The following is a 14,724-nucleotide window of genomic DNA, read 5'->3' on the forward strand; positions in this document are numbered from 1 at the left end:
TTGTTTTCTCAACTTTATTGAGGTGGTGGGGGGAGTCAGGGAAGGAAGAGGTGTAGACTTGAAGGTTTTTGTTTTTTTAATGCAAAATAATTTATTTTGTGTTTGATACCAGATGAGACTATAAGGGTGATGGTGCTCATGCCCATACGCCGGCTCCAGGTGAAGTGCTCTAGGCTTCGGGCTCACTCTGCTACCTAAGAAGGTCCTTCTCAGCATCAGCTCTACACAATGCTTGTGACTCAGCGCCTTGCGGGTTTGGGCATTATGTAAACTTTCACAGACTTGCTGAAGGGGATGGTGCCCTCGATGCTGGTTTCCACCTGGGGTGACACTTCGCCACCTTCAATCCAGGGGGATTTTGGAATGCGGGAATTGGAGTTGTAGGCCAGTAGCAGCCTCACTTCCACCTGGCATGGTTCTGGAAAAAAAGACAAAAGATATCCTCTAGCAACCGCTAGGAATTGGGATGAAATAGCAAATAAAAGCAACATTAAAGATGGAAGCAGAAGGGTTTTTAAACATTTCTTCATCTGTCTTCCTCCCTTCCCCCTCACCAAACAAAGACACTGTCCCAGCCTGAACACTGTAAGGCCAAGCCTGAGCCAGCAGATGTGCTGCTTCTCTGCTACCTCCTCCTCAGGTCTTGTGTGGGCTCCCTGCAGCTCAGATCCATGGCTGATCAGACAAGAGCTAACACGTCTGCTACAGAGGCCTTCTGGCCTCGAGAGTGGGCCACATGGGCCTGCATATGGCTGTTTCTCATACCCAGATAACCATGCTCTTCCTGTGTGGCTGAGCTCAGGCATCAGGGCTGCGCACTCCATCTTAGTGGAGAAGCAGCCTTGATTAGGAAACAGTTCTGACAAAAAGTTCCTACTAGTGAACAGGAACACATTTCAGGGACCTAAAGTCATATTGCTATCTTTCATTCTTTCATGCACATGGGCAGGCCCTAGTCAGCAAAGGAGCCCTCTCTCAAGTTGCTGACCATTTGTTGGAGACAAACACAGTAACAAATGGAGCACAACACTCTAATCAAATCTGGAAGAGTGAGGAGGGAGTCCAAGAAGGCTTTGGAATAGAATATCTGCTCCATGGCAAGCACAGAACCCCAAGATTTCTTACCCTGCCACACCATGAGACTGTCACAACCCCCCAAAAGTCCCAAGGCTCTGAGAGGTTCTAAGTGCACAAATTCACACTGGTGACAATTTAAACCCACTTCATAAACAGAAGCAATTAATCTCTTAACCATGTGGCTTCTACAAAGGAGGGGGAGAGAATTTCAGAAAAGCCCAATGGTAAGCGCAAAGGGCCAGGAACAGAGTAAGCTTGGGATATCCTCTTTAATTTCATGTGACTGGAGCAAAATATGCAAGTGTTAAAGATTAGCCCAAAGCTAAGAAGTACTGAGGACAAGAATGAGAGCTGGATGGATCGAAATGAACAAGGACAGAGGTCCCAGGATCTCTCAATGCCTCCACAGACCTCTTCATAGTAACTTCCAGTACTCTCTCTAGGGAGGAACGCAGAGACTGAATTGCTGCCTCCGAGGAAGGGAAAGGCACCCAGGCAGCCAGAGGAACCTAACTAACCTAACTGGCCCCAGAGAGCAGCCTTGGCGTCACCATCTACCAGCCACGTGGCAAGAACACAACCACGTAATATGGGGCCTGACAGCTGACCAAGTAGATCTGTAATGAAACCAGTGCTGTTCTCTGGCATCAGCTCCAGTATCAACTCTCCACTATGCTCCCTTTTTTGTCCCAGATGGCTCTTGCCAACCCCCAACCACAACCCAGCCCCAGCTCTCACAGCACTTTCAGCCAAACCTGGTGAGGTCAGAGGACTCAACCCCATCTGTTCCTATGCCCTCCCTCACCTGCATGTGTTAAGAATGGCAGGTCCAAACACTGCCATCAGAGGAAAGGACGGGAGAGAGCAAACAAGAAGAGACAGCAGGAGAAAACACAAAAGATTATGTGGGACAAATCATGTGACCTATTCATCATGCCTGTAAGAATAGCTCTCTTATGAGATATATATTCTTGCTTCCACCTTACAGACAAAGAAAATAAGACAGAAGTAAAATCACTTTTTCAGGATGACACAGCAAGGGAAGCAGAATCTGGAACCTGGTCGATGGGACTCAAAGCTTCTGACACGGCAGCATCCTGCCTCCCAGGGGAGAGGCGCCTGGTAAGGAGCTACTGAAGGACTGCAAGGAAGAATGACCCCCAGCACCAGGCCCCATCTCCTGGATTAGGAGAAGGCAGAGGTACATCTGGAATGAGAACACGTTTCACTTCAGTGTCCCAGGTAAAAAGGGGGTGTGGTATCATGAACATAAGGGATTTGGGAGTCAGGAAATCGGAGTGCCAGCCTTAGCACCACGCATGATCAGCTATGTGGGCCTTCATTTATGCATCTGTAAAATGAAAAACAGAACACTAATTCCTACCACCAATTTGGTCTAAGGATTAAACAAATTCTTTTTTTTAAGATTTTATTTATTCATGAGAGACACACACAGAGGTGGGGGGGCAGAGACACAGGCAGAGGGAGAAGCAGGCTCCCTGCAGGGAGCCTGATGTGGGACTCAATCCTGGAACTCCAGGATCACACCCTGGGGCTGAAGGCAGTGCTAAACCGCTAAGCCACCCAGGGATCCCCGGATTAAATGAATTTTAATTGCACATTTAAAATCCTGTAGTTAACTGTCATTATTTGTTGAGCACTTCCTATATTTCAGGCTCTAAGACACAAGAAACAAGGCCCTGGAGATACAGAGGTAAAGCTGATAACCAAGTTCCCTGCTCTTGTGGAGACTTCACTCTCATGGGAAAGTCAGTAAATAGTTAAATGAGAAAACTTCTGATACTAAAAAGTGCTATGCTGAGATTAAGAGAGATTTGTAGTAGCAATCTCTCAGAGGAAGTGATCTTGAATGAATCAGAATTCTTCAGGCTCACAGCCTAGGCAGTAGCCCTTCCTCAGGCAATGAGCTGCTGTATGACCAGGGCAAAATGAGAGACCCTTCTAAGACCTTTGAGGCTCTTCTGAGATCTAATATGCTGTGATCTGCCTCTAGAGGCTTGGGCCTTCCACAACAATGCTGTCCCACAGCATATCTTTCTGAAAGTATTTCATGTCCATGTCTAGGATCCCTTTATCAGAGCAGATTAGAACAAGAAATTCTACCTTCCTGTGATAGTGGAGAACATCCCAGGCAGCAAAGATATGAAATGAGGGATGCTCATGGAGGAAAATCCTGGGTAAAAGCATTGCTGGATGCTCCCTCAATTGTGCCAGGCCCAGGGTCACTGACTAGACCCCCAAAGGGGCTGCCTCTTGTGAAAACTATGTCATTTATACCCACCTAAAACCTTGTTAGAGGGAAACCATTAATAATGGCATTAGTTACTCATGTATTTAAAAATTCAGTGAAAGAAAATTCCAGAAGGCATCCACCTATTTCTAAAATAAGCCAAATTTGGTGGCATGAAACAGTCTCTAGTAACAATCATGCTTCTGGGTCATCTTCAATGATTTAGGAAATACCAGTGAGGCTAGTTCTCCCCCACATTTTAGGTTCTGTAGACTAAGTCTCTTTCTCAAGTTTCTAAAGCCTTACATGCTTGAAATGTAATGTCTTACACACTGTATCCTCCCATTTTATTGTTAAGAATTTTTAGAAATACTTATGTAACCTCCCTCTCTTTTCACAAATTATTAAATTATCATTAAATCAGCCCATGTGGGAGGGCAGGGCAGTAATAGTTGTCATTTTACTTGTTTGGGAGGAATGAACTGAATGGTTCATATACAATATACAATTGTTCAGAACAATTTTAATTTGGAGTAAGAAATATAAAACTGCTTCATTTCCAGACAAAGCAAGCCTTAGAACTAACTCCTAGGTTGAGAGCTATCATCTTCATTTTGAAGGTGAGGAAACAAACAGTTTCAGAAAGGAAAGTGGCTTGTCCAAGGCTATGGAGCAAGTCAATGGCAGAGTTAGGACAAGAAGATAGTGTGGCTGGCATCCAGCCGAGGGCTCTTTCCATGAGATTCCATTCTATTATAATCTCCTGTATATCTCACGACAAAATCTTGCCTTTAGCAATCAAAGCAATGCAGCAAATGAGTCTAAATGCAGCCAGTTTGGGCTTTTAAACTTCTTAAGAAATCAAGTACAGTGGTCAGCAGACCTGACTGAACTTTATTTTTCAAAGTGCAAAAAAACCAAATGCCTACAGGTAAGTGTGATACCCAGGAACACGTTTTCCTGTCGACCCTGGTCCGCTGACCCCTTACCTGTCCAGGCAGTATGGGAGAGGTACACCTGAGTGATAAGCCGGTGGCGCCCTGGGCCAGGATTCCGGAAGTCTGCCGGCTTAGGATGAATCATCTGAGCCTGGCCATCTGGATATAAGACCTAAGAAGTGAGAGAAATGAGAAAAAGGGACAGAAGAGCCATGAGTTTTCAATAAAGCTGCGCTGTCTGTTCTGAACCTCAAAACAGAAGGAAAAGAAGACACTAGCCTTCATTAAACCCTGTTCCTGGAGTGGGGACTAACACTGTTGACACCTCTGCATTCCCTGCCCCAAACAAAGTAACATTTGATCAAGGTTTCCTAAATTTTTGCTGAAGAAGTGATAGGAATAAAGTCCCTTTATTAAGTATAAGAATAGATAAAAATACTAATCCTGATGTGAAGAGCCTTCTTAGCACCCCATCAGGATGACTTTCTCTCTTCTTGGCTCTCCATCATACATCATGGACTAGCACCCACCACCCAGTATTAAGAATAATTTTGTGACTTCATTCTTTCCATTAGATTATAAGTAGCTAAGAAGCTCTTTCTACTGCTCTGTCAATGAGGGGTCTACTCTGTTAAAAAACAGAATTCCAACCAAGTAAATTTGAAGATCTAATTGGCTTTAATAAGTATCTAGCAAGTAAATGCACCAAGGAGCTGTACAAAATGGGAAGGATACATTCCTGGAATAGGTTGAAACTGTAATTAAGTCTTGGTTTCCTGTCATAGGGAAAAATGACTCCAATTTGGACTTGTTTGTTTGTTTGTTTGAACAGCTGGCAGTTCTCATATCTCACGCACTGCCAAAGTACTTTCCTCACCATCCTAGGGAAGCCTCACTGCTATTTGTGCAGACAGCCTCTTGCACTATACAGTATAGAAATGAACTAAACCAACAAATGCAGCTTATCCGAGAACCACATGGCCTTGACAAGAGAAATATACCGCTAAGGACAAAGTTGGGAACTACACAGGCCTTTCAACTTTGAAACTATGGAGAGGCCTGTCTCAGCCCACCTGCCCCATAATGAGAGAGAACTTCTATTGCCTCCATGTTGATCTCAAACTTCCTAAATGATTATATTTTTCTTTCCAGTTTATCTCTTAACTCAGGCAAAAGACCCAGAAGGCAAAACATCTCCTGATGGTACCAAAACTATCCCCTCAAGCAATAACAATGCCCTGAGCTGGCAAGATCCCTTGTAGTTGACTCCAAGACAATGAGTGACTTGATTTTACTGCCCGCCTGCAAGTACCCACCGACTTTTGTACCATGTTTTCCTCATATAAACCTGGAAGTATTTTCAGAACTTTGGAAACCATCTTGGAGACACTAGTCTACTGTCTTCCCAGGGCTGGCCTCACTAAAAGGAATTCTTGTCTTGCTCACCACAGCTCCTTTCTGTCTTTGGATTTTGTCAGTGGCAAGTGGTCAAATCTGGTCTATTTGGGACCCTCGGGGCCAGATGCTCTTGAACTCCTGCATCCTGGCTACAATAATCACCTTTCATTTGCCCAGAACAGAAGAAGTGCTGGACTAGACAGCACTTTCCTACCATTAAAGCTGTCCCACAAGGGGCAGTGAGTTTCCCACCTCCCTACCTCCCCACCTGTAGGGGCATCAGAACAGTTTAGCCATGCACTGAACCGCCTTGGGAGATTTTTCAGTAGAATCTAATAATCTGCCTGCAATTTCATTTATGCTCAGTTGGTCACTGAGCTTTTTCTCAGGGATGAATGTGAACCAGTAGTTCTCCCCGCTACCTGCACATTAGAATCACATAAGAGTTCTCAAAAAAAAAAAAAAAGTACTGATACATATGGGCCCTACTCTCAGAATTCCAACTTAATTGGTGTAAGCTGAGGCCCGTGCATCATTACTTTTTAATGCTTTCCTCATGAGTATTCTAAAGTGCAGGTAGGGTAGAGAACCATTAACGTATAAAAAAGAAAACTATAGTACAACTTCACAGCCAACTCAGAATTAGTTCTTTGTGGGTCTTCTGATTTGTAATAAAGAATTCCTTTTTACAAAAAAAGGAATTCCTGCTGGGAAGTCAGAGGTTTTCTTTCCCTCTACTGTCACCATAGGCAAACCTTCAGATCCTGACTCATTCTTACCTCTTCCAGAAAGCCTTCCCTTCCTGTTCCTGGCTATTCTGTCCTCAGATTGTACTTACTATCTGTGCTTGCATCCCTACTTTTATTGGCAGTCCTTCTGCCTAAAATACCTCCCCTAGCTCCTATCCTTCGCTCTTACTCATCCTCTTAGACCTCTCCATGCATCAATGTCTCCATAAAGCCTTTCTTTTCCTCAGCCTCCAACCACACTCTCTAAATTAAATTCTCTCCATTGCATGTATGTGTATTTTAACCATATTACAGAATTTTTTTTATGGTAGCCAAAAAATGGAAATACACCTGTAGGGGAAGAAAATTAATTTTCTCTCTACTCTTCTAGATTCTTAGCTAAGATCACTCTTATAATGAAAGACAGATAAACAGGAAAAAAAACAAACACAAGTTTAATAACATGTATACACTGTATACATGGGAAATACCCGGGAAAACTGATTAACTCCCTGAAATGGCTCAAGCCATCACCTTAAATACCATCTTCCACTAAAGACAAAAGAAAAGCATTGTGGAGGGAGGGGGCCAGTTTTGGCTCAATGAACAAGCATAGTAAGCAAGGGTAAGACTATTATATTAAAAAAAAATTTTTTTAAAGGTAATCTCTACACCCAATCTGGGGCTCATACTCACGACCCCCAAGATCAAGAGTTGCATTCTCTACCAACCGAGCCAGCAAGGTATCCCTGTTATGCACATTTAAACTGGTGTCTGCCCCAGTGTTAAGAGTTTCTAGAGATTTAGTCATCCTTCTCTTCCTAGTACAGAGCAAGACACCTTTACAAATGGTGATCTTCCTTATAAATGAAAATTTACCTCACAAAAGGGCAATTTCTCTGTTTTCAGAGATTCCCCAGTGTCTTCAGCCTCTCAAAAATAATTATCCCAAAATAATCCTTAGCCGGAGGCATATTTAGGGTGGCATATTGTGCTCCCTTTCATTCCTGTCTTTGAAACTTCCAAAGTAGTTTCACACTCCGGAAGCTGAGTCAGTACAATGCTCCATTATTTCACTGCACCAGTCAGTCTCTTACTCTTTAGAGTAAGTCAGCTCCATTTAAACAGCTGTGTCTTATTTCAGAAGGCAGTGTTGCAGATGGGTTCCCAAAGTTTGGCCTATATAGTATGAGAGCAATCAGGTATTTAGAAAGAGGCCACAGGATCCTTATCCTGTGCACATCTGAATGATGAGTAAACTTCCGTTTTATAAGTGCATGCCCATTCATCTTTCACTGAAAATGCAAATCCCGAGGGCAGGAATTCTGACACCTTTGCAACCCTAGCACTTATCATGTGCAACAGAGTAAGTACTGCTACGTGGATGGATGGATGAGTGGGTGGATGGGTGAGTTGGCAGTACTCTTGGTGGGGCTTAACTGCAGGCTGGTCCAAATTGATTAGTGTCTCCAGTGCATGTGGCATGTGTCTCTAATATATCTAACTTAGGAAAAAATACTCCCTAGTGATTGCTTTCTTCAACCCTTAAATTTTGCTCACCAAGCTGACCCACCCACAGCCTGAAAAGGACTTATTATAGTTTGCTTGTAGCCCTGAAAATACCAAGTCTTAACCTCACATTACAAAACTAGAAAGGCCCCTGTCATGTAGTAAAACCTTACTGAGTATCAGGGGCTTTATATACTTCATCTCCTTTCAATGTCAATTGTTCCTATTTGTTAGTTGTAGAATGTGAGGTACAGAGTTTAAAGTAACTTGCTCCAAACCACAATCAGCAAAAGAGATGGGATTCACACCCAGATTCTTTCTCAAAAGACTCATCTCTTCTTCCGCATTTTCTGTCCTCAGGTAGAAATTACAGGGCTGCTGAAGTTAAATCTTTCAACAGTCAGTGTGGAAGCTCCAAGGGAACCAAAACCTGACAGACCTGGACCTTCACAGTGCTCTGAGGGTCCTGCACATGTTCCAGGGTCGCATCGACATCCAGGGCCACAACCAATCCAGATGTAAACCGCAAAGGGTTGTCTGACTCGCCTGCTGGCTCAATGATGGTGGCTGAAGCTTTGTGGATCTGTAAGCAAGAAGAATACACAATGATTCTAAAGCCAGGTCATCCCCGGGCAACAAAACATGACCCGCGCACCCTTCTGTCTCCTTATCAGCAGGCGGACATGTGTGAGCCAATCAGAAGAAAGGCCCCAGACCAGATGCTCAATTGGTTAAAGAAGATTACCAAGGTGAACACTTTTGACTGACTGAACAGATGTGGCCTGACCTGCTCTGGAAGGGGGAGGTGCAAGAAGGTACTCTGCCTCAGCATGGTCTGTAGAATTTTGACCACTTCCACAGGTTTGGATGTCATGAGTCGGGGCATAAGGTCAAGAAGTTTGTCCACAAAGCTGTCCTGTAGGTGGGGCAAATCAGCAATAAAACACCTGGAGAACAAACAGAAGCAAATGACTAGGCATTCATTTATACAGGCTGAACTCCATATATATGCCAAACACTGATGTAGAAGACGAGATGAACTGAAGAAGCCCTTGGCTCCTGACTGAGAGAGCCAGGCACCTAGATAACTAAGTCTGGTGATACGATTATCCCAATAGCCTTGTTTATTGAACACCGATATGTGCCAGACATACTCTGTGTTTTATTTTTATTTAGTTAGTTGTTGTTTTTTTTTTTAATTTTTTATTTATTTATGATAGTCACAGAGAGAGAGAGAGAGAAAGGGAGGCAGAGACACAGGCGGAGGGAGAAGCAGGCTCCATGCACCGGGAGCCCAATGTGGGATTTGATCCCGGGTCTCCAGGATCACGCCCTGGGCCAAAGGCAGGCGCTAAACCGCTGCGCCACCCAGAGATCCCTATTTAGTTAGTTTTTAAAGATTTTATTTATTTGACAAAGAGACAGAACAAAAGAGTGCAAACAAGCACCGCACACAAACGAGGGAAGGGGCAGGGAGAGGGAGAAACAGACTCCCTGCAGAGCAGGGAGCCCGATAAGGGCCTTAATTTCAGGACCCTGGGACCATGACTCAAGCTGAAGGCAGACACTTCATCGACTGAGCCACCCAGGAGCCCCTGTGTTTTATATGATCTTATTTAATCCTCCCAGAAAGCCTGTGCATTGGTGGAATTATTATTTTCATATTATAGATTCATTGATTTAACAAATATGCCTTTAAGACTTAGCAAGTGCCAAGTACCATCACAGGCACCAGGAACGTAACAGTGAGCAAAAGAGAAGAAAATGCCTATCATAATGAGGCTTTTTTTTTTTAAGATTTTCTTAAGAAAAAAAAAATATTTTTATTTATTATTCACGAGACAGAGAAAGAGAGAGAGAGAGAGAGAGGCAGAGACATAAACAGAGGGAGAAGCAGGCTCCTCGCAGGGAGCCGGATACGGGACTCAATCTTGGGACCAGAATCCCGCCCTGAGCCAAAAGCAGACTCTCAACTGCTGAGCTACCCAGGCATCCCATTGAGGCTTGTATTTATTGATGGGAACACTGAGATTCAGAGAAAATGATGTTGCAATGAGGCTTTAAATATTTAAGTAACTCATTCCCAGCTCTGGTTCCACAGTACTTCTGCCTTGTCGAAGGAGACAGTCAAAAAATATTTCACTGAGGAGGTGATTATCAGTGCAAGGACTCAGGGACTGAATGAAAAAAGAATGTCCAACTTTAAACAACAATTGTGGAACTCTGGCATACCACAGCTATCTCCTTCCCAAGTCTCCTCAACCCAACTGTGCAACAACAGACTCTCCACCTTAAAGAACCTACAACCAAAAGTAAAACATGAACACAGTTGAGATCTGAAGCCAGGATCTTAAAGGGCCGAGCTGAATGTCTCATTTGCTCTCATTGGTGAAGCATGGTGTTGCTCTCATTGGTGAAGCATGGTGTTGCAACTCAGCCCTACAGGAAGCTGTAGCACCCAGATGAAGACTGACAAGTGCAGAGTCATGTAAACTTCAGGTCTGGTAAAGTTCGGCGGGGCAAAGATAAGGAATGGAAGAATGAAATATTACACTTAATAAATGTTAGACTATAAAATCCTATAAGTGCCTTCCTCTTAGTATTATATTGCCAGTACACACCATATATGGTCGGTCACTAACTACCATTTTTTTGCCAAGCCTTCCACTCATCTAGTGCAACTTCTTTAACCAATTTACTCTATAGAGAATTTTGAGAAAACAGAGCTGTACTGCAGAATAAAAGTTATAGAATTATGGAACAATTTCTTATAGATTATAGAAAAATATGGAAATTTAAGAACAGTGGTGAAAAGAACATGCAAGTTGAGATTTTTCAACAAAAAAGCTTATGTTTCACCATGTAATACTTGCTGCTTTTTGTGGCTCAGCTGAATGCTGAATCCAAATGATTTCTGATGTTTTCACTATACCATTTACATTTACATTACCATGTACATTTAGGTCGGTTTTTTTTTTTAAGATTTTTTATTTATTTATTCATAGAGACACAGAGAGAGAATGAGAGTCAGAGACACAGGCAGAGGTAGAAGCAGGCTCCATGCAGAGAGCCCAACGTGGGACTCGATCCAGGGTCTCCAGGATCACACCCTGGGCTGCAGGCGGCACTAAACCGCTGCACCACCGGGGCTGCCCCTTTAGGTCAGTTTAAAGAAGTTTATATGCCACTAAAGAAAATACACAATTAGGGCACACTGCCACAGATAACAGGTTGGCTGAATGGGTTAAACCAAGGGTTCTGGCTTTGATTGCTCTTGTTGCCCTGTACGTGCTATTCTGTACATAACCAAGGTTTAATAAGCTAGAAGGTAATGAAATACTTACCTCTGAAAAAAGTCCACTTCCTGTAAAAATTTTTCACACATCCCAAATAAGGGGTCAACTCTGTAGAAAGAAAAGAGAAACAAACAATACACATACTTTGTTTATGTAGTCTTCCAATTGAGGACTAAATTCCCAGAAACCTGAGTCTACCTAAAAGGAGAATGAGAGTACATTATCAAAATTATCTCTAAGAGAAAAGAGCAGACTCCTAGTGGACCTGGGGGTGAAATATCTGCCAGTACCCAGACCCGATTCAAACACTGCAATGACTGTTAGGCTCAAAATCAAGGACTGTCACAGGCCACGCCTGACATCAGACTGACGTAAGGATACAGGACAGAAGCACAGCTTGTGGGCAATGCAGCATCATACTCCTCCTTTGCGGAAGTCCTCAAAGGTGTCCAGTCAGCAGTCCACAGAGCTTTCTGGGAGCTCTGATCTTGCCGTGGACAGCTGAGGTACAAGGAGATAACCTCTACATCTGGTGAGCTTGGAGACCATCCTGGGTTAGAAGTCTCATGCTTCACAGGTGCTAACATCTCTTGAAACAAATCCATAGGCATACCTTCCAGTTAGAAGAATCATTGCACTCAATGGAGGCCAAAGCTATGGTATCTGTACCAGGTAATTACAGTTCATTGATGGTTCCTTCTGTTCTACATGCAATTTTCTCAGTCATCATTTCTACTATGGCAGCGTTACCTAGTAATATAGCTAATGCTACCAGGTTTCTAAGGAACAGACTAAAAAATTAACCAAAGGTCAGATTCTCATGCAGAAGGGGAAAAGGTTTTGTTACTATTCTGCCCAAAGACAATGTTCTTTCTTTACTAACTTGACTCTTTATTTCTTGTAATTTCTGAATAAAACTTTTCATTTATTTTCATTAATGTATTATTCATTACAGGAATAAAGTGCCAGTGAAGAAAAACACTATTTCCTTATATAAAAACATGGGGAAAAAATGAGGTTTTTTTTTGAAGATTTAATATTTATTTATTTGAAAGAGAGTGCCCAAGAGCAGGGAAGTGGCGGTGGAGGTGGGGGTGGCAGGGAAGGGCAAAGGGAGAGAATCCTGAAGCAGACTTCCCACTGAGTGCAGAGCCCTGCGTTGGGCTCAATCCCATGACCCATGAGATCATGACCTGAGCCAAAACCAAGAGTCAGTTGCTTAACCAACTGAGCCACCTAGGCACCCTACTGGTGTTAAGGCTCTTAATAACCTAGTTTAGTCTTTCTTCTGAAATGTAAGCTCCATGAGAATAGGGATTTTGTATTAATCATCCTGATATATATTTCCTGACACAAGCAGTTATTCAATAAATATCTGCTGAATGAACAAGTAAACGAGAAATGACAAATGGAAACTTACTCTACAAGCAACACACATTTGAATTCTTTTCCTAAAAAACAGGTAGCACTTGAAACTTTCTTAACTCTGATAAACTACCAGAAATGGAACTGAAATTTGATAGTGAGGTTCACCTACTGAAGATCTCCAGGAGAGGGCTGGAAAGGACACCTCCAGCTAAGCAGAGGGTGAAAGGAAAGCAATTCGGCCAAGCAGCATCAATTTGGGGCCTACTTATATAGAGTCATCTTGGAGAGCTTCCAAAATAAAGATTTGGGAACCCTCTCTTAAGCCCCAAGCAGAGCAGAAAGCCTCAACTACATGCTATGTGAAGTAGGTCTTTACCATTAAGAACATCCACTTTTTTCTTGACATGAAGAAGGAAAGCAGGAGAAAAGTGAAGTCCACTGGGCAAACACTGACTTGCAGGTGACTTGTAATTGTAAGTATGCAAAGACAATGGGAAATTACTAGACATTATAAAGATAATCAGAGATCAAGCAGACCTCAATGAGATAAAGTCAAGGCAAGAAAGTACAGAAAACTTTAAACATTCTAATAAATAATGTCAGTGAGATTAAAGAGGAGTTGTGAAAGGATACTGCACTGATAAATCAAGAGAAACTGCTACAGAAAGGGCACACAGAAGAAAGCACACTTGGAAATGAACAGCAATAATGAAATCAACTCAATAATAAAGGAATAGTACAATGAAAAGTGAGGAAAACTGAAGCAGTAACCTAAAAGGAGCATATTAAGGAATTTATGCAGAAGAGTAGAAAAACTAAGAAATTGAAATTATGAAAAAAAAGATAAGAGATAAGGAAAACATCCAGAAGACACAACATCCAGTATGACAGACTGGAGTGGATGCAAGCAGTAGTGATTAGAGAAACAATGGAGGGGAAAAGGTCCCTGAGTGGAAATTATACTTCTGAGTCCCATTGAAGGTCAGTGAAAACACTGAAAAGGAACATAAACCTACACATATCTTGGTAGAATTTCTGAATTCTTAAAAAAAAAAAGTTGGTAGCTCTGAACCAAGAAAAATAAGCTCCCTATAAAGGAAAGATAACCAGACAGACATCAGACATTCTAACTGTAACATTAAATACTAAACAGTAACACAGCAAGATTTACAGAGTTCTGAAAGAATTCCAATTATGTATAAGAGCAAAAGAAAGGCAGTTTCAGACATGCAGGGTCTCATATACTTATTCAGAAAAACAAGAACTACAGGAACTAGACCGTGTTCTAGTCAAATAGTGAATTAGAACAAGGAATTTCAAAAAGCAACTGTGGTACCAAAAAAAAAAAAAAAGTGGTGAGCAATTTGGAACTAATTCTGAAAAAGTACCTAAAAGATTAATGCATACTTTAAGAGAAGATTTTTAAAATAAGAGATACATAATAAAAACATAATAAGCTGAAACTAAATTCCAAATTATTTAACAGTATGAGACAAATAAAAACACAACTTTCATCTTGATCTGATAGGATCTTGCTGGAAGTAACCATAAAGTCTATTTAACTTTTCACACTGATAAATATAAGTTGAATGTATTTAAAATATAAGTAAAAATACTATTTATATACTAATGTCAGCTAACATTTATCAAGTATTTCTTGAATGAGTCAGGCAGTATTTTAAGAGCTTTACATATAATAATTTGGTAATCCTTACAATGATCCTGTGAGGGCAAAGCAGATATTAGTATTATCCCAGTTTAACTCGTGGTTAACAAATTGAGGCACAGAAGCATTAAGTAACCTGTCTGAGGTCACTAAGTTTGCAAATGGTGGGAGTCAAGATCTGAGTCTAAGCAACAGGAACCACAACCCTCTTAAGCTTCTACTGCCTCTCTTTTGAAAAGGTTAGAAGTAGGGTCAGAACTTTCAAACCCCTGGAAGAAACAAAGAAAACCACCAATCTAACAAAAGTCAAGAAAGAAAAAAAAGGAAGGAAGGAAGGAAGGAAGGAAGGAAGGAAGGAAGGAAGGAAGGAAGGAAGGAAGGAAGGAAGGAAGAGAAAGAAAGAAAGAAAGAAAGAAAGAAAGAAAGAAAGAAAGAAAGAAAGAAAGAAAGAAAGAAAGAAAGAGTGCATACAAATGGAAAGTGTAAAATACTA

The 14,724-nt window shown here is 41.9% G+C and overlaps 1 protein-coding gene across 2 annotated transcripts in view; it reads right to left on the bottom strand.

Annotated features, from left to right (window-relative positions):
• INTS4 (integrator complex subunit 4) overlaps positions 1 to 14,724 on the bottom strand; it is a 110,717-nt gene continuing 95,993 nt past the window's right edge. For both annotated transcript variants that reach the window (XM_072794760.1, XM_072794761.1), the window contains 5 exons: positions 11,246 to 11,305; positions 8,689 to 8,848; positions 8,341 to 8,484; positions 4,318 to 4,438; positions 1 to 418 (listed from right to left, as the gene is read on the bottom strand). In XM_072794760.1, the coding sequence (XP_072650861.1) occupies positions 240 to 418; positions 4,318 to 4,438; positions 8,341 to 8,484; positions 8,689 to 8,848; positions 11,246 to 11,305 (664 nt within the window). In that variant the 3' untranslated portion in view covers positions 1 to 239. The remainder of the gene's footprint in view (positions 419 to 4,317; positions 4,439 to 8,340; positions 8,485 to 8,688; positions 8,849 to 11,245; positions 11,306 to 14,724) is intronic.

The sequence above is a fragment of the Canis lupus genome, chromosome 23 (genome assembly GCF_048164855.1).
Source record: "Canis lupus baileyi chromosome 23, mCanLup2.hap1, whole genome shotgun sequence".
NCBI classification, from domain to species: Eukaryota; Metazoa; Chordata; class Mammalia; order Carnivora; family Canidae; genus Canis; species Canis lupus.